Source organism: Protopterus annectens, chromosome 5.part0 (genome assembly GCF_019279795.1).
Source record: "Protopterus annectens isolate FY-2018-M chromosome 5.part0, PAN1.0, whole genome shotgun sequence".
Taxonomy (NCBI): Eukaryota; Metazoa; Chordata; order Ceratodontiformes; family Protopteridae; genus Protopterus; species Protopterus annectens.
The window spans coordinates 958075366-958096299 of NC_056735.1; the positions used below are offsets into that span (position 1 = coordinate 958075366).

The window sequence follows — 20934 nt, forward strand, 5'->3', positions numbered from 1 at the left end:
CTGGCTTCTGCAGGTCACTTAAAACTTATCTTTTTGGAATTGCTAATGATGAGATTGGATAATTACCGAAGATCTGGGAATATACAGTCTGTTTTATTGCTCTCAAAAGCTTACTATTATTTTATGTATGTATCCATACATCTCAATTGTCCATATTTTTGCAGAATGTCTGTATTTTTTGCCTCATTTTGTGGTATGTTCCTTATAAAATTTGAGGTTAGCTGGTAAATCTTTTGGGAATGAAGTCACTAAATAATGAATTATATTTGAGTTTCAGACTTTAATATCTTTCAAAAAAATGCATGTTAACATAAATCCTGTTATAGCATCTTTCTTGTTGTATAACAGCAGTATGTAAAATGTGTCCCTAGTTTTGAGCCCCCCACACTATTTTAGGCTTTATTCAGATTTCTTGAGCTAAGAGGTTGAGAGGTATGATACATACTTTTGTTGTGTTTTGTTTAACTGTACTGGTCATTTGCGGTAAAAAAAAAACAAAGTTGAAACTGGAGATGAAGTTGTATGTTGTAGATAGTGGAGTTTCATGTGTGTGAGTAAACTGTCAGTATGCCTTTTGTTTGTGGACATTATGTCACATTTATGCAGGTAATGTGGCATTATTAGCAGATTCTGAATGTGAATTTCATCAAATAATTGGGGAATGGAATACAAAACTGAAGACATACAGGATGAAACTGAATAAAGATAAAACAAATGTCATGGCAGCAAATGCAGAAATCAGAAGAAACTGAGAGTTGGGGTAAAAGGGAAAATAGTGTTACAGGTTGTCAGCTTCAAGTGTATGGGATGTATGGTTGAGGACAGGGAAGTCTGAATGAGGAGTTCAAAACTAGAAACAGAGTGGATGTAGGAAACTGGTACAGTGTCAGGGGTAGTGTGTGACAGAAGAATGCCAACAAAGCTGCAAAATAATGTATACAAAACAGTGGTGCGATCGGTACTATTGTATTGTATAGAAACATAGTTAGTGATGGCAGAGCAGTTGAGTAAGCTAGAGGTGATGGAGATTATGGTGGTTTGAGCACATGTGCAGGAAAAGAAAATCTGCTGAAGAAGATTTTGTAGGTGAATACTAGGCAAACTGTCCTGAAGGGTCATTTTAAGTCTAGCCAATATTCCAATGTAAGAATCAAAGCTTGTGTTTTTGGCTTATGAGGCAACATCTTTAACCATTATGCCAAATCTCCCATCCCATTGGGACAGAGAGAAAGAAGGCAATAGGAAATGAGCGTGTCCAGCAAAGAGATGGATGGATTGTGTGACAGAAGACCTTTGACATTCAGACATGACAGTTGAAGAAGGTAGGAGAATGCCACTGATTCGAGATGGACAGTTGATGTGACACCCTCGACCACTAGTAGAAAATTGGAAAAGGGGGATTGATGATGATAATGACGATAATAATTTATGTCATCTTTTCACAGTCAAAGTAGGTGTGCCTATCAGAACAGACATATTTGTTTCTGATAGAATGTGGGTGCAACTGACTGAAGCTAATTCTTGCTATTTTTTTTTATTTTACAAACATTGTAAAGGCAGAATACATATTTTCACTTTCTAAGTATTATTTTTATTACAATTTTAAAGTATTATTTTTGCAGCTATATTTAAATCTATTTCACAACACCTATGCATGTTTCTTTTATCTTACAATGGCAAGTGCATACCACATATACTCATAAATACAGTCCCATCATCTAAAATTCTGCATTATGCATGGTTTCCACTGGGGGAGAGAGGGAGAGAGAGAGAACTTACCATTTTGCAAGTGAAATTATTGTCAGGAGTAAATGCATACTGATTTGTTATTGCATCAGATGTAAAACTCAATTGTATTGCTGAAGGGAAGGGTTCTAATTGACCGGCCATAGTGTTATTTCTGTTTCTACAATAGCCTACCATGCAGGTTGGACATTTGGTATTTCTTCCACATGAAGTAGAACAGATGATGCTAACATGTTTCCCAGGGATTCAGAAAGAGGCCTACTGCTGGCAATAAAAGTTACCAAAAGGGTCGGTTTACATGACTTGGGAAATTGTGATTCTGAGACATGTTAACAACAGTGATGAAAAACCTCATTACTATCTAATTCATTTGTCTCTGAATCACCTTTAAATAACAGCAGTACAAATCAGCATTTTTCTGCAGTAGTCAATACTAGTGGCCCATGCCACTCATTGACAAGGGTACCACCCTTAGCCACCCTTCCTCACGCATGCACTCATTCAAACATACACACACACACACACACACACACACACACACACACACACACACACACACACACACACACACACACACACACACACACTCCTCACATACTTCTTACCTGTCCCTGAGCTGACAGAATGACCATGATGTCTCTTCTTTTTAGTCCCTACCCCTTGTAAATCACAGATTCTTACAGTCAATAATGTCAGATATTAGTGTTTCATTCTTCAAAATGTCCATAGTCAAGGATCATACTAGACCTGTTGCTCTGTTAACTTTGATAGCTTGCCACATAAGTTTACCAGTTCTCGAAGGTGTCATATATTGTTTCCCTTGGCTTTGTTCTGAAGCCCCCCTCCTTGCAAGGATGCACCTCCACCCCTCCCGACTGTCCCTGGTTTAACAGAACACTCATGCTGTTGCCTTTATACTTGCCTCATCTCTCATAACTCATGGACTTTGCAATAATTGCATAATGCCAGACACTACAGTTTTATACCTATTATTATTATCATTATTTAAAAAATACCCTCCACCACTAACTCCTCAGTTAATGCAGAGAGCCAAAGTATGTGCTAAGTAAGTAGTTATTTGTATCAAAGATGCATTAAGGGAATATGCAGAAAGCGAAAGTGCACTTAATTGAAAGTGCACTTACGCGAAGTTCAGTACAATGAACGGGTGTTGTACTGAACTTCCGTGCAGTACTCAGGTCATAGGCTATCCCCTTACCATGTCCCGTGCCCTAACCCTAAGGTCCGTGATGACTGCAGTGCAGTGAAGGACATAGAAATGTCCTCCACTATGGTGCGATAGTCATGAACCTAAGGGTTAGGACATGTGTTAGGGTAAGGGGATAGCTTTACTAACTATTCCATTACCCTAACCCATGCCCTAACCCTAAGGTCCATGACTATCACACCATAGTGGAGGACACTGCTTTTTTTATGCCCTTCACTGTGCTGTGGTGTTTCCGGTGAAGTGCACTTATGCAAAAGTTCACTTTCGTTAAAGTGAACTTTCGCAGAAGTGAGGCTTCCTATTACAAGTTCGAAGTAGTGAACTTTCATTCTTGTAATATATATATACTTCACAGCAAGAGGATCCCTGGTTCGATTCTCAGCTGCGGTGCCTTCTGTATGGAGTATGCATGCCCTCCCTGTGTTTGTGTGGGTTTCCCCTGGGTGCTCCAGTTTCCTCCCATAGTCCAAAGACATGTAATAAGTGGACTGGACACTCTACATTGGCTGTCGGTGTGAATGTGTGTGGAAGTGTGTGGTGTGGAAGAACTAGCATGGCAGGGCTAGCTACATGGTAGTGTAAATCCTGGCTCTAGATGATTGTCAGTGATACCCCAACCCCATGTGCAAAAATGGGAAAAAGGGGATTTGAATGGATGGATTGATATGTATTTGTGTGTGTGTGTGTGTGTGTGTGTGTGTGCATGTGACTATTGGTAATGTACAGTGTTATTAATATATCTACATGTGCCAAAAGTACAGGGTTCAAATCTTTTTAAGTGCCTTTATATCACAAAATAAGTAGTATCCATGGTGTCTAGTGTCTTCCCCACTCCACATCAGTTGTGCACCAAAACTTTGTTCTATTTTTTTAGTGTCTTAATCAATGTTTATTATGTTAGTATGTTTTACAAGCTATTATGAGTTGCATGTCTCTTCTTGATTAATATATGCTGTCTGGAGCTGTTTACTATTACTTTGTACTACCTCCTTTTTTTGGTTTGTGTTTTGTACTGCCTCCCAGTCTTACATTGAGTTCTTGTTGGTTTTCATCTGTATTGATGTATGTAATAAGAAGCTTTTCTGCCTGTGCCTCTGCTGAAAATGGACTTGTGTTCAGTTGGACTATCCTGTAACCAAATATAAAATAAATAAATAAATAAATAAATATATAAATAAATAAATAAATAAATAAACAAATGATAAAAATACTATCTCTGTTGCCTAGTCTCTCCCCTCCTAATGTGACAGGATTTGCTCTTTAGTCTAGGGGAGTGTGGAGGCATGGCACACCCCCACATGCAATTCATGCATATACATGCAGACATGCGCACGTGCACACACACACACACACACACACACACACACACACACACACACACACACACACACACACACACACACACACACGCACGCACACACACGCGCACACACACACACACACACACACACACACACACACACACACACACACACACACACACACACACACACACACACACACACACGCACACACACACACACTTCAGTGACCTTCCAGGCAGATGCTCGTGCACATGCACACACACACACACACACACACACACACACACACACACACACACACACACACACTCAAACACATTTACTTTATAGCATTCATGCCTCTACATACAGTGCACACGATGCCTCTACATACAGTACACTCACACATATGCATCTGCACACATACACTTAGACATACACGCACCGAACACTGCCTGTCTGCTAAACACTGAGGCCTTTAAGTCTAATGCAATGGCTGAATAAGAGCTTTTGGCTGTGTTGATTAACATGGGAGGCTGATGTACCCTACGCAGCCAAGTGAATTTCTGAATTGTTTGGCTGCGTAAATGCCTTAATGTAGGTGTTTCTGGAGTAGATCGCTTGTTTACCATATGTCACTCCCCCAGAATGTCTCAAAACATTTGAAGTCCACTGCTGTGATGCCCCATTTAGGGATGCAGAAACATGGTACAATTTTCACTAAAATGGAAATGGTTACAGCAAAGTGTATACCAGGTGTACACCTCACAGTAACCTTTCTGAATTTGGCCTTTTGTTCTCATTTTCATCTCTATGAACAGTTGCAGAAGGTTGAAGTTCTGTTGATGTGGGCTTTTTCTGTATTCAAGTACTGCAAGATAACAGTTCTGTTTTGAGCTGGCAACACATTTTCTCTTTGCTACTTTTCACCATTTGAAAAAGTCTTTCAACTCTTAACCATTTGACTGAGGAGGACATCTTGATACAGTTACACTATGTTGCAGCTTCCTCTTTTGTGAAAAAGCTTGAAATTTTTGATTTACGAACTGTGGTGGACCATTACATGCCCTGAGTATATCTGGTGCACCTTGTTTAGAAAACTTAAACAATGTTATGACAACTGATGAAGAATATTTTAACCTGGTGACCACCTCAGAGTACTAATAATAGTAATCAACTCATGAGATACCAATGGCCCTTGCAATGAAATAAATCTCAAGCAGCTTTACTTCATGGTTTGTCAGGAATTTTTGTGCATTATCACTATATCTTTGGAGTTACCTTTATGGTACCTGTTACAGAGCTGACAGTTGTTACATGTTACTATGCTGACAGTTTTGTCATCACCTTAGTCTCTTTGGGCCTTCCTGGCCAAATCAGAATGCCACGTGCTCTTTCATTATTTTGCAATTCCAGAAATATTTTGCATATTCTACCAAACTTAAAGTTATGGAGCTGGTTTGCTACAATCTCTCCATTAGGTTTGAATTTCAGCCCCTGCGATTCATGAATCTTGAGACGAGCTTTAGTAGGCTTGAATTAGTAATATGTTTTCTTCTCACTTAGCCATCCAACGAATAGCTTATTTTTAAGTTAAGTATAGCTCTAATTCAGTTTCGGTAGGATGAAGAAATTCTGATAACTTATGCATAGATGTAACCAAGTCAGCAATGTTTTTTGAATGTCCACTGATAACTGCATGTCTGTGATTTGCAATCCCGTATCACTGCATGCTGCATTCTGTTACTGAGGCTTTAATCTCTGAACTGCATAAACGTGTACATCTTTGCTGCTGTAGCAATGAAAATCATTGTTAAATAAGAAAATGATTGTCTGTGACTGCACTGTACCATCTAGTATAGTTTTTCTGAATCTGCACACTAAGAATTCTCTGGCACGTGCACATTAATTCACTCACACACATATCTTTTTAAAATGTTAGGTTGCTGAACTGATGCGACATGAAACAGTAAGTTATGATCTTTGTTGTTGCATGTACAACACACTGACCACATGGTTTCATGTTATGCTTAGGATTAGTCAGTATAATAAGGCGCTGGACTCAAGCAAGGAATTTCTGAAGCCCAGTTGTCTGAATGAACTTTATATAATGGTAAATCCACTGTAAATGTCATACAGACCCATTTCAATTTTAAACCATGATTATAAAGTGTTATATCTATACTAGCTAAAAGAATGGCAAAGGTGTACCAAAATAGATAGATACGGACTAGTGTAGTTTTGTGGATGGGAAGCAAACATTTGACAACATTAATAGAACAATGATGATCCAGAGGGAAACAGAATATAAGAAAAAAACACTGTTGTTGTTGGGTCTTGATGCAGAGAAAGCAATTGACAGAGTAAGCTGGGATTTTATGAGTTGGGCAGTTACTTCAGCAATAACCATATTTATGGGGGCATGATAAAATGAAGTATTTTAGAGTATGAGATAATAAAAAGGATTCATTATGTCAGCTAAGGATATGTAGGAAGAGAGTAAACAAAAGATAACATAAAAATAAGAAACTGTAAACTCCTGTTTATGGATATGGATAGCAAGCAGTGAAAATGTTTTAGTCCCTTCAGTTTTATGTACAGCTCAGGCATATTTTTATCAACAAGAGGAGAAGTTGTGGACAGTAATAAGGAGCTGAAGAATTGTATCTGGGAGGGGAAGAGGGCAAGGGTCAAGTGGAACAAGCTGATCTTTCCAACAGAACAAGGTGGTTTAGGATTACCTGATTTGAAGGGATATTTTAGAGCTACAAAATTAAGGCTCGTATACATAACACACGCAGAAAACTATAAATCAAAGTAGAAATGGATAATGATGAAGCAGTGGGGAAATTCAAGAAATAAAGAGACAGTGGGACTTTGGATACAGACCTTTAAGGACAATAACAGCAACCATACAGAATATTATATTCATAAGGTAGAAAGTATTCTAAGAATGAAGCCAATACTAGATTGGAGAAAGGAGTCTGTTGTTAGGGGTGACTGCAATTAAGGGTACAGAGAATAGGCAAGAAGGGGCTGGAATTTACTGGGAAAAACTGACAAAGGAGCCAAGGAACTGGGAACAAATAACTAGAGACAGACAGTTAGTAAAATGGGAAGAGGCCAAGAAGACATTTGGACTGTAGGCTAGAGACTGCCTTCCCTATCACAGATTGATATCAGAGTATTGGCAAAGAGAAAGGGATAGAGAAATGCAAAGTGAAAAACTTGCTCTGATACAGTTTTTAGATGAATATAGAACAAAAGCTGCTATTAAAAAAGGGATAATTAGCAGGGCATATAAAATACTGTATTATAACTACAGGAATCAATCAGAGGAGATTAGAAATGAATGGGAAAAGAGATTGGATAAGCAATTCCGAAGGAATCAATGGGAGGACATATGCATAGCTCCCAAATATGCAACAGAGACTAGATGATTTAGGATTTTTGCCAGTAAATCTTTGGATATGTGTTTTTATACCCCAAGCAGACTCAAAAGAATTTTTTCCTCAGGTAGATGCCAAATGCTGGAAGTGTAATGAGGAAGAAAGAGCTATCTGTGGACATATGTTTTGAGAGTGTAATGAGTTGGCAGACTTTAAAAATTCCCCACAAAGTACTCTGTCAGAAATATCTAGTGAGAAAATGGGTGTAACTAAGGAAATGATTTTTTGAGCTGGGATACAGGAGCTGAATTGCCTAAACATTGTAAGGCCTTGTTACATATAATTCTGGTGGCTGCCAAAAAAAGCAATTACTATAAAATAGAAATCAAAGTCTAAACTAGCTGTATCTAAAAGTAGTAAATATTGTAACAGAGATGAAAGAACTTGAAGTAGGATCTTTAGAAAAGGATAGGAGCAAAATACATAGAAAAATGGAAATTGTGGGTACAATACATACAGAATAATGTTTTGGAGGTTTAAGGAAAGGCAGGGATTGAGCAATTTATGTAATGCTGGATTGATGATAATTATATAAAAGAATGTATGTGATGTATAATGTTTGCAGCTGTGAACATGTTAACATAATTTGTTTTCTTTTATGAAAATGTATGATCTGATGTTGTCTCTTTCATTCATCCTCACCACTGGGTCTTGGATCTGTCCTCGGATCCGATCCGGCCTTTCCGAAAGACTGATGCCTCATGTCTCGAGCTCCTCCCACTCCCACAATACCCTGTGACTCCACTAACTCCTCAGACCTTGTTTGCCACCTTTCACATCGGACGTGATTGCTGTTGCTGTCTTGAGCTGAGATAAGTAACTATTAAGGCTTTAATTTTGTTTCATCTTTCTTACTACCTCTATAGATATCTTTAGCTTTTGTGTAGTTCAGCTTATTTTCCTCCCCGCCTACAATCTTTTTTTCAGTAATCTTTAGTGTCAGGGCTTCCTTCCCTGTCTCGCTTTTTCTTCCTGTTTAACCTTTGGCCTTTCTGCCAAAAAAAAAAAAAATGTAAATTAGATAGTATTGCTGTCTTTTGCTGTGTGTGTGTGTGTGTGTGTGTGTGTGTGTGTGTGTGTGTGCGTGTGTGTGTGTGTGTGTGTGTGTGTGTGTGTGTATGGGCACTGGTCTTGTATTTCTTTTTCTGGTGCTATTTGCCTTGCATGTGTTGTGTTACAAGCATGGCAGATAACTCACAATTATTAAGAGATGCACCTCTTTTGGGCATAAAATTCCGAATTCGGATGCTTATGAGAGGTGTCTATTGCTTAGGTCCTGAGAATCTGGATCAGGATTGAAATGTCTGCTCAGGGTTCAGTCCCCATGGCCTTGGCCAGCATGAGGAATAAATTGATCCTTAAGGGCATATTGCCATCCTCTGGAACTCAGACCCCCAGGCCTAGTTCTTCCAAGGAGCATAAAGATCAGGAGGAGCCCAAGAAATGAACCTCCTCAGCCTTGCCGGGGGTATCATTTTTCCCACCTGAAAAGTGGCCAAAATTAGTTGATCTGATTATGTCAGACCTGAGAAAAGCTAGACCTTCAGATCCAAGAAGTTCCTCTGATCAGACACTGTTAACACCAGACATTTCTTCTCCCGGGATCCATGTCCCAGCATATCGTAAGGTTTCAGATCTGAAAGGGTCTTCAGATCCGACAGACATTGTGGAGATCTACAGTTTGCCTTCTATTTTGGATCTGAAGACCTTGGACCGTAGGTCTCGGAGCCATACTCTGAGGTGGAGCAAGTCCCCCTTGCCTGTTCCGGCCTTCAGAGTGGCTCACTCCCTGGCTATGTCCAGACATTCATCCATATCATCCTAGTCTTCTAGGATATCCTGATCCAAGATGGACAGGATGATGTGAAGCTTGTTGAAAGCTCAGATCGAGATGGGACTGTGGCAAAGCATAACCTTGACTAGTGGATGGGAAATCAGACATTCACCGCTGTTCTGCACCCATGACTCTAGTAGCTTCATAGGTTCATAGGTGTATTCTACGCTAAAGACCACAAATACTTTTTTAAACCTAGCCATGCATCCCAAATCTCTGACAAGTTCTGATCCTCTTGATAAATGTAAGAAGAAACTTGGGAGATGAACCATTTACAGGCTACCTGTGTCCATTAGAGACATAGGTGCCAGACCAGGGATGAATTTCCTCTTCCTTATCCAATTGTCCAAGTTACAGTTGAATTGGGTTAGGGAGGAACTCTGCTTCACATGGATGTGGAGCCTCTTCCAGAGAAGAAGTAGTCTCTGGGATACATACCTGTCTCTCCAGCAGGACCTGTTTATATTACAGGCAAAGTTTATAATGCATACATACATGCATTCCAATATTTCAAACATGGGTATTACTGTCCTTCTAGCCTGCCAATATGCAAAAGCAGTTGTTCCCATAATGTGTCCAGGCTGCTCTTGAAAATATCTAAACTAGTGCTTATTTTATGCAATTTGGTAGTCTGTTCCACACATCAGCTGCTCTCTCAGTAAACCAATTAGTACACTTCTCATTCCTATAGAATCGTCTACATAGATTGTCTGATGATTCTCTAATAACCTTTGATACCCCAAACATTCCCAGAGGTAGTTGTCTTTAAATGCCTTATATACCTGAATAAGGTTTCCTCTTAAATATCTGTATGAGACACTGTACAAGTTCAGATCTTTTAGTCTTTCATAATAACTTACATTTTAACATCCATGGATGCCATTGGTATAATTCCACTGTACTCTTTCCAGTTTACTCATGCTTGTTTTCCTGTAAGGATTTCATATTGTTATTCCAAACTTAAGTTTGGGCCTAATGCAACCAACAAACAATGACTTCATCATTTCTGATTTCATAGACTTTAGAAATCTTTTTATACAACCTATAGTTCTATAACTATTGTTAACCAACTGGTTGATATGATTAGAAAAACTCAAAGCTGGATCTACCCATATACCCAGGTCCTTAAATGAATCTATAGTTTCAATCACTGTGCACAGTATTAAATATTCACCTTTCAGTTTGTCTCCCAAATCTCATATGCTTAGATTTTGATGTATTTATCAGTGTATTATTCTCCTGTGCCCAAATGGTCAATTTAGTAAAGTTCTTTTGTAGATACGCCTTATCTGTAACACATGTAATCAGTTTACCCAATTTCGGGTCATCTGCATAAAGACTGTAGAACACCTCAGATGAAAAAGTTAGGTCTGAAAGATACAATCTAAACAAGTAAGGGCCTAGGACAGAGCCTTGTGGGATACCCTGTCTGTAACCAAGGATTTCACCTGTCCAATTGCTGTGTGATACTTGCCATGTCCTATTTGTAAGCCATGCAACTGTCTATCTTATCAAGAGTAATTGAAAATCTAGTTGTTCTAATTTATTGATCAGTGTCTTGTGTATGGCTTTATCAAAAGCTGAAGTTAAATCTATATAAATTACACCACAGCAGCACAATTTTTTATTCACAGCTGTTATTATATTGTTACAGAACTTCAAGTTATAGGTGGTAATATATCTATTTTTCAACATATGAGTTCTGATAAATGGTTTCAAGCTCCAACCTTTCCAGTTCTGGCAATGACTTATCCAATACTACCTTCTCCATTATTTTTCCACAACATGAAGGTAGACTTAAAGGCCTATATGACTCTGGGTTTGTCCAACTTCACTTTCTCTTAAAGAAAGGTTTAATAAGTGCATGTCTCCAATCTTCATTAATCTCCCCGTATTCATACAACCTAGTAAATAATAGATATAAGGTACTGTAAGTTCTTGCTGAAGTGTTCTCAGGTCATTACTACTAATTCCATCTCCTCCTTGTGTTTTGTTTGCATCCAGTTTGCGCACTTCTTTTTCAATATAATCTGATTTGATTCCAGTATCTGAGGTTACCTGGATGTCACTAGGACAACTTATTACCCCCTTTGTGGAGCCAAACTGATTTGCAAAACATTTTGTAAATATGGTTGTAATTTGATATGTCTGAGAGTAAATTTTAGAATCTACATATAGTTCATCAGTGTGTACTTCTTTACTCCTTTCATATCTTATGTATGTATACAACGGTTTCCTATTATGCTCAGTATCTTTATAAAAAATGTCTTTAAATTTTTCTTGATCTTATCTCACACTATGCTTAATTTGTTGTAGTTTGACCTCTTTTCCATTTCTAAGATTTTTTTTATCTCATCTTAATCAAGTATCTTGTTCTTATGGAAATTCATCCTTCTGATGTTGTGTGCCTAGAGCCTGATGTTAAACATTTTTTTTTTATTTGCATTCAAACAGTTTCTCTTTCAAAACTTTCCACATTCCTTCTGCATTTTTTCCCACTGAAAGCATCAGTACAATTAGTTTTAAATAGTGACTGTTTTGCTTACATATAATCTGTAATGAGTCTTCTGTGCATTTGGTTTAGATTTCAGTTTGGCAGAATTATCTAGCAACAAATTAACCTTTATAATCCTATGATCACTGCATATCAATGGTGGTAAAACTTGATATGAAGTAACAGTAATTTCTTTAAGAACATAAGCGATTCCCTGGTAGCTTTTTCTTTTTTTTTCTCTATAATCTGAAGCAATTGTTGTTCCTGAACATACGTTGTGAATAACTTCCTTACTAATGTTGTCAATCAATAGTATTCCACTCCGTTTCTGGTAAATTGAAGTCCCCAGCCACTGTTATTCTTCTCTTCTGTGTTTCAAGCAAGAAATGTAAGAATTCCTGTAGGTCATCAGCACGTGACGTTGGTGGTCTATTCACTCAACAATTTTTATATGTTCCATGGTTGCCTTTATTGTCACAGTTACGCAGTCTAGCGTACTGATATCAGTGAACATGTAATAATCCCTATAATGGACCGAGGCAGCCTGCAACTGCTTGACCACCCATGCCCTAGCTTACATATGCCTCTTAAGGTAACATCTAGGGCATCAAAACTTGTCAGATACATTTGTGATGCTAGACTAAGCTTATAAAGGCCTCTGTGATTGTTAGTCTATTATACACCTATTAGCCTATGAATTCAGTTAAAAATTACTTGTTAAGCAACTGGAACTGCCTTGTTCTGTAACTCGATGCATTCTTCCTCTTAGCTATATTCTCTTTTTTTACCTTTGTATCTAAGTTTATTGTAGCTATTTTTTCCTTCTCCAGCTTAAGGTCACTGTATATACTTGTTATTTTAATTCTCTGATGATGCTGCCACCTGTACTTCCTCATTATAAAATATATATTATCCAGATGACCGCAGCTTTTGCTGTCTGTTATTTTCTGTATTCTTTGTAGCTTTGTTTTTCTGTATAGTCTGTGAATGTTTACATTCCTATGACTTTGCTCATAAGTTCGTAGGTAAATACTATGCAAATTAGTTTACAGGTTATCACATGTCTGATGAATAACCAGTGACTAAGGATGAGAATTAAACCCTGTACCTTGTGTTTGTGAGGTAAACACCTTAACCATTATGCCAATCTCCTATCCCTATGCTAACCTTCAACCCTATATTTATTTATTTATTTATTGACATTTGATAAATGGGAAAGTTGACTGGGCCAGCGACCCATTTTTAGTGGAGGCTCAGGGAGAAAAGCTCCAAATACAGTTACAGAAATTTGTATAACATCACATAAGCAGTATTAACAAAGTATAGAGCTAGATTTATTTATACAAGACTTCAGAGCATTTAATTCAAAACATTCATTTCTAATAGGTTTTTATAGTTATGAAGTAAAACAAATATTTAAAAAATTGTAATTTCTCTATGAAGCAAGTAATGCAGTCAAGCGACTAGAAATGGGATAATATCTACAGCAAAACAAAAACAAAGGGGTAGTAAAAAGAGGTGGAAGGATGTTAGGAAGTACTAGTTGGTAGTGTCTACTGAGAGTAACTTATTTAATGTGGCTTAGGCAAGTGGTTGCCTACTATATGGTACTATAATTGTGTTAATTGGATCTCATGGAGCTTATCTCCCATAATTCTAATTAAAATAATATTTCCCAGCTGAGACAATCCTGGTTAACAAATATGAATGAATGAATGAATGAATGAAAGAATGACTGAATGAGTTAACTAAATGCATAAATAACTATTTAAATAAGGCTGCATTTCCTTAAGAAAGGTGCATGAAATACTTGAGGAATTGTATTTTGTAGTCAATCCCTGTGCTTCCCATTTTCTGAATCAAAACTAGAATTATTATTTTGCACACATTAATGCTGTCTTTGTATATTAAATGAATAAGCAAAAAATACAAAATACTTGACAAATCGGAATTGTTTTGTAGATATAATATGAGACTACAACCAAGTGGAGGTGAGTTACATATAACCAAAACACTATCCCTGGTTTTCAGTATAATGCTCACTGCTCAAGCTAATTGTCCAATGTGGGTTGGTGAATTACCATGATGGCAAGAAAATGTGAATCAGTGACAGATATAGCCACAGTGAGAAAGGCCTCATTATTATCTCATTACCATATCTCTGAACTGAAGACTATCACTGTCAGACTTGATAGTACTAGTGTTCTCCATAGCAGCCCATACATCACATTAACAAAGGTACCCTCTAGATGGATATGCATTTAGAAACACACACAAACACACAGACATTCCCAAATGCACATTTTCAGCCACATCCAATCCATTCATCAACAAAGAATTCCTCCAACACTCAATCACACTCATGGAAATACTGAAGACATACTCTTGCATGCACAATCCAACACACACACACACACACACACACACACACACACACACACACACACACACACACACACACACACACACACACGCACACACATCCAGACTTATGATCTAACTACTCCCAAAGTGTGACCACCTAAGTAGACAGACACTTATGCATGTACACACACACCTTCATGCAGCCTCATTCATTCTCCTACAGACATAGATAGACAGACAGATAGACACACACACACACATGCACACTAACACATTTCCATCCCCACATCTTTGCTAAACTTGCTTGCACCATGAGTACTCCCATAGGAATAAACAGGTGACTGCTGTGTTTTTATGGTGGACGCCTTTTCTCTGTATAGTAAAATGTTACTCTGCCAAGCAATTGAAAATCAGGAGCTGTGGACATTTCTGACAGACAGCACATAGCTATTTAGCATTAGTCACTCCCCCAGACTGCTGCATTATTACACGGCTTCACCTGCAAAACCACTCTGTGTGTGCTGAACCCTTTGTGAGGGGAAAACGTCTGTGGAAGAGCACTGTCTAATTCAGAAAAGCTTAGCATGATGTAGAAACCTTCCCAGCTAAGGCTTCCACATTGAGCTTTGTCTGCCTAAATTTCAGGGTATGTCATAGCTTTTAAAAGAAGTCAAACACTGTCTGCAGAGTTACAAATGGTGAAAATTATGGCTTTTGAAATCTGAAAACCATAGAGGTCATCTTAAATTAATACATTTTAGCATATATTATTTAACTCTACACCCTGTCATAACTGTCTTAATTTAATAGAGTTTATCAAATATTATTTTAATTACCATTAATAAGAGACAGTCAAATAGTTGTTTTGTTTGTAGTCATTTACAACAAAACAAAAGATATAATTTAGGCCTGGCCATGCACAGCACAGTTACTCATATCTGCCTATTAGATGAACTGTCATGTTTCCCAACTTACATTTGTCTAACGCAGTGAATATCTAATTATAGGGGCTCTTGAATAAGTAAGCAAATCAGACTTTCATGGCTTGAAGACAATAAAGACTGCATAACAGCATAGCAGAATACTAGGCTATGGACTTAATGAGTCTTTTTAAGCCTAGCCATGCTTACCAGTAAAAGTTGATAGATTTTGGTTCCTGAGGGTTTTGTAGGGTTATATATAAACTTGGGCATGGCTGGGCAAACATTTACAAGCTCCGTCTCTCTGTTAGAGATATAGGTTCCAGATTAGGGGTATATTTGCTCTTCTACATCCACTGATCCAAGTTTATGAATAAGTGCAGGGATGAACTCTGCTTCACATGGACGGGAAGCCTGCTCTGGAGATGGGGGAGCCTCTGAGACACATACCTGTCTCTCCAGCATGTCTTATGTTACATGCAAGGTTTAAGTCCCTGCTGCTATTTGTTTTAGGGATGTGCAACAGATCCATTAGGGCTGGATTGGATTGCTTTATAGGCAATACATAGGTCACCTCTCAGCAGCTTGTATGAGACGAATATAAGAACGAGGCTTTGAGGTGGCCTGCATAGGGCATGTTTTCCACATTATGCATTCCTTTTATGAGGAATCGCTGTAGATGCTCGTGTTGTTACATATGCCTGACCAGGTACATACCAAAGGCGGTGTTGTACTCAATGACTGGTCTTATGAGAGCAGAGTACAACAGAAGGATATGTTTGGATCTAGATAACAGTCTTTGGACTCAAGGAATGCAGAAGTCATCCAGCCATTACACATGGCATTAGTGAAGTGCCCTATCTGGAATAATCCATTCTGTTTTTGAGACTAAACTGGGAGAAAAGATTAAACTGGCTGGGACAGTAAAACAGAGCATTGCAAAGATGATAAGGCTAATAGAAGAAAAAGAGTTTGAAGACAGGTTTAGAACACTGGAAATGTATGATTATAAAAAAAAGGAGGTAGGAGGGAATATGACAAGTTTTTTCACATTGCCACTCATGAAGGCAGGAGTATGCAGCTTAAGAAGAAAGTTGTGCAGGAAGGCATTAGGTATAGGTAGCACATCAAAAAGAGTCATGGGTGTGCTCTGGAATACACAACTAATGAAGGAAGTGCAGTATATTTTTATATAGGGAGTTGAAATGTGCCTCGAAGATGTGCAAAATATGCTGAATGAGCTTGGATATAACAGCTGGACAGATTTGTTGAACGAACAGTCATACACGATCATTTGTGTATGCTAGCACATCCCTCAGTGATTACCACATATAGCATATGTCTTCTGCAGGTGACTTCCTCTAGCTATCCCCACACAGCTACAGTGTACATAACCCTGTACCCAGATTTCTACTGTGGATGGATAAGATTCAGAGCATTCCTTGCTCTCCTCTATTCACAGATAAGGAAAATAAACTCTGGAAATTCTTCATTACTATTCTTGGGCAACCCTCTGCCTTCCTCAGGTGCAATGTTGGACTGAAGGTCACCAGCTCTGCATACATATGCTATACTACTTTTCAGTGGGCTGACATGTTTTAGTCTGAGGCTATCATTAGAGTGATATATTAAGTGTGGCAAAAGACAAGAGTTTAAAGCAAAAATTAGTCAGCAGTAAATCTTAAATCATGGCACAGAGTCATAGTTATAGTCTTAATATTTATATACATTTTATTTAATATTAGGAACCATTTCTGCTCTCAGCCACTAAGTTAGCACTTTAAAATTAAAAAAATTTACAGTTTAAATTAGGTAGTCCAGTCAATTTCATGGTGTTCAGTCCTAGCAAGCTTTACAGTAGTATGAATAAAAAGCTGTAATTAGAAGCTCCATATATCCAAATTTCAGCTGTACACCACAACATTTGTTAATTACCTTTATTTTTAAATTAATGTTTGTTTGTTTCTCCTTTCCACTGTAACTTTTGATGTGCTGCATACCACTGTAAAAACATGTCTATTGTAATTTGTATGTATACTGATCATGTCTAACTATCTAAATGTATCTATAATTATTTTTCTGTGTGGAGCTTTTCTCCCCGGGCCTCTGCTGAAAAAGGGCCTTTTTGGCTCAGACACCCCTGGTTAACAAATGTAAAATAAATAAAATAAGTAAATATTATGGCAGGTAATCATTAAAAGTGCAACATTGTAACTTTTTCATTGAAGTGCAGTTCAGTCTGTTCCCTATTAGAAGACCGAAGACGCATTCTTTCAAATGCATCTTGGTCGAACTCAAAAGCCTGAAATGGCAAAATATCGAAGTGGTTTTGAGTGAATTCTTTCCCTGGGAAAGAATTCTCTTGGCTGCGTTGTTACTTTGCCATTTTCGGCACTGTAGTGCGGTCTCGGAGTTGGTGTATTTAAGTAGGGGGGTGTGGGGGCGAAGCCCCCTAGTTAATGTAATGTGTAAAGTGTTTTTTTTTTGTTGGAATAGTGATTTTTTTTCCCTAGGAAAAAAAATCATTGTTCTGACAGTTCGAAATTGTAAGCTTTTGCTTACATAAGGTCGATTAATCACCGTTCGCTTTTTTTAAGTGTTCGGTGATCTAATATAGACCCGTTCAGTCATAGTAACTTTTTCATTGAAGTGCAGTTCAGTCATATACTTTCCAGTGTTGATGACTAAAAGGTGAAAAAACATTTCAATTTGCTAGCACTTTCTTTGATCAGTTAGTGCAGAGGATTAAGGTTATGAGTTGTTAACAAACTGCTTCCTGTAGTCCAAGGTTCGCTTCCCTGAAGCTCTGTTTGCCTACTGTATAACTTTGACCAAATCATTTTATTTTTTTATTTTATTTATTTTACATTTGTTAACCTGGAGTTTCTGACTGAGCCGAAAAGGCCATTTTTCAGCAGAGGCCCGGGGAGAAAAGCTCCACAAAGAAAAATTACAGACACATTTAGTTATTTAGACATGATCAGTATACACACAAATTACAGGCGACATGTTTTTACAGTGGTATGTGGCACATAAACAGTTACAGTGGAGAGAATAAACAAAAAATATTAATTTTAAAAAATAAAGGTAATTAATAGATTTATGGAGTACAGCTGAAATTTGGAACATAGGTAGAATAGATACATTGCACACAGGTACTTTAACTAGACATAGTACACAGGTACTTTAACTAGACAGTGCTCCCAGGCTGAGTCTGAAAAAGTTCCATGTGGCTCAGTGGTGTACTCTTGTCAACAAATGCATTCTGAAGAATAATTCTAGAGCTGATCCAAAATTGACTGACTCTCATACTATACTTATCTCATTTGTGCTTTGAGCCTACCACCAATATTGGAATTAGTGTTCAACATGATAGGGGCAGTTGGACATTTGCAGGTCACATGTAGTATCTAATACTCCCTTGAAATTTCTGCTAAAGTGCCAGGAGGGTTTTACTTTTAATAGGCTTTGACTTTTTTATTATTTTTATAATGTTTTAGGTTGTTTATTATTATTATTATTATTATTAGTCACATTTTGTATCTGTTGGTTTGCAGGCCTTTTCAGAAGCTAGCACTATCCATTGGAACTTTCTTTCATATATCCTTAAAGAAAGGTCTAACCATGTGATTCATTGAAAACACTTACCCTGGGATTCATTAACTCCTACACTAAGTGTACACTGCTCTGAATGAACAGATGATATAAGCATAACTCACACCTTCTTCTTCCTAAATTAGTTTTCCTACTGATTTTCTTGTAGCCTTAACTATCGAGGGGATTCATAAAGGTTACCGCAAAGTGTAGACTACATGTACACTTAGTGTAATCTTTCTGAGTGACTAGAAAGCACAAAAATATAGTAGGGATCTTCTTGAAGACACATCATGTACTCTTTGTGTACACTTAGTCTAGGCGTTAATGAAGCTTACTTTTAACAAAGCTTTTTATGAAGACCATCTCTAATTAGCTACACATCTGTACAATGGTTGTTGGTTTTATTCATAGTCTAACTGAATGTAAGATTGTTATTGTTTAATGTGTGTTTGTTTATATATTTTTGTGAACCTTGAGTTTAAAAACTACCTTTTAATTAAAATGTGACTGATGTAAATAAGCTGAAGAGAATGTGCATCTTGAAATTAGTTTACAAAAATGATCATGCAACTATATTCAAAACAATGATGTATCGTAAGACGTAAAACAAAAATGTTAACATTATGTTTCTTTACTGTTGTTGATTTAGAAAAGTGCTTTGACGAGAGCCGCTATAAGTATTTCGATATTGGTGAAACCTGGGGACGAATTTGGCAAATGAATGTTGAGCAGTGTACCTGCAATGAAAAAGGAATTGCATGCTCAAGAATAAAATTCACAGGTATAAAGGGTGAAATTATTTTTATACTTTTTTATATTTTAGTAATTGTGGGAAGTTGTTGAAAACTTGTACCCTGTTCTATCCCACAGGTCCAGAATTTTTCATTATGAATTCTTAGCATAAAAGAGGATTCAGACTGAATTAACATGGAATTCCATTTGCTTTTCAAAGCTGAAACTAGTGAAATCCTATTTGTGCAAATGTAAATGCAGATCATCTTCACAAATGCTTTTCTATTTTTGCCTTGCATATCTTGCTTTTAGTTACATAATCAGCTGCATTTTAAGTGTGTCCTAAGGTGCATGTGTGTATAGGTAACTACTATGGAAAAATACATAACCAACTCCAACTTTACCAAACACTAATATGTGTTTAAGTCAGGAGACACATGAACCACAGGAAATCCTCACTGTCACAAAAATAATTATTTGGAGCATCTAATACAACCCTACCACATAAATATATCAAGCTTTGGGTAAAGTTTTTCAGTTCTTTGTGAAGGCTGAAATTTTCAAGGAATTCAGAGTTTAGGTTACTGAAATGGATTCACTGAACCCATATTTTATTAAGTAGCTTTCTACAGTTTCAGGCAGTTGTCACTTGTGTAGCCTAACCCTAATCTTTTAAGTGAACACATTTTAGTGAGTTGATGAATGGAGAGGATGTCCTTGATCTAAGTCTGACTGGTACAATGTCTTTCTTCTAACCATATTATATAAAACTTAGAGGTAGCTTCACATTTTCATAAAGGGTGCTACATATTTGGTAAAATAGATACATATTTCATATTTTTAATTTTAATAATTTATTTCTAAGTTGTGAAAACATTATTTTAGAACAGTTCCATTCTTGGTGTTAGATTTTAAGAATTATTTTATATTGTCAAATCTTTCCCTCTTAATTTCTGTAGGAACCTACATTGTGCCCCCATGCAGTGGTCATATTAAACGGATGTGAACCTTTTAAACATGCCTTTTGTGGTGATTTTATATACATCTATATAGGAGCAGCCACACTAACATATCTTTCATATATGACAACTTTCATTATTATACACTTTCCTAATGTGTGACCAAAGTGTACAAGCTCAGCATGAAATATTCAGTAAACCTGAAATTCATGAGATACTCCTGATTGTTGCTCGCATTACAGTATCCACATTGTGACTTATCATCGCCCAAAATCTGAAAAATGTATTCGTTGTCTTGGACTGCTTTAAATCAGAATGGATTTTGCAG

The 20934-nt window shown here is 37.3% G+C and overlaps 1 protein-coding gene across 1 annotated transcript in view; it reads left to right on the forward strand.

Moving 5' to 3' along the window:
* The window catches only part of HGFAC (HGF activator), a 1210481-nt gene that overhangs the window by 342965 nt on the left and 846582 nt on the right, over positions 1–20934 (forward strand). Inside the window, exon 6 of the mRNA XM_044072728.1 lies at positions 19565–19696. Coding sequence (XP_043928663.1) covers positions 19565–19696 — 132 coding nt within the window. The remainder of the gene's footprint in view (positions 1–19564; positions 19697–20934) is intronic.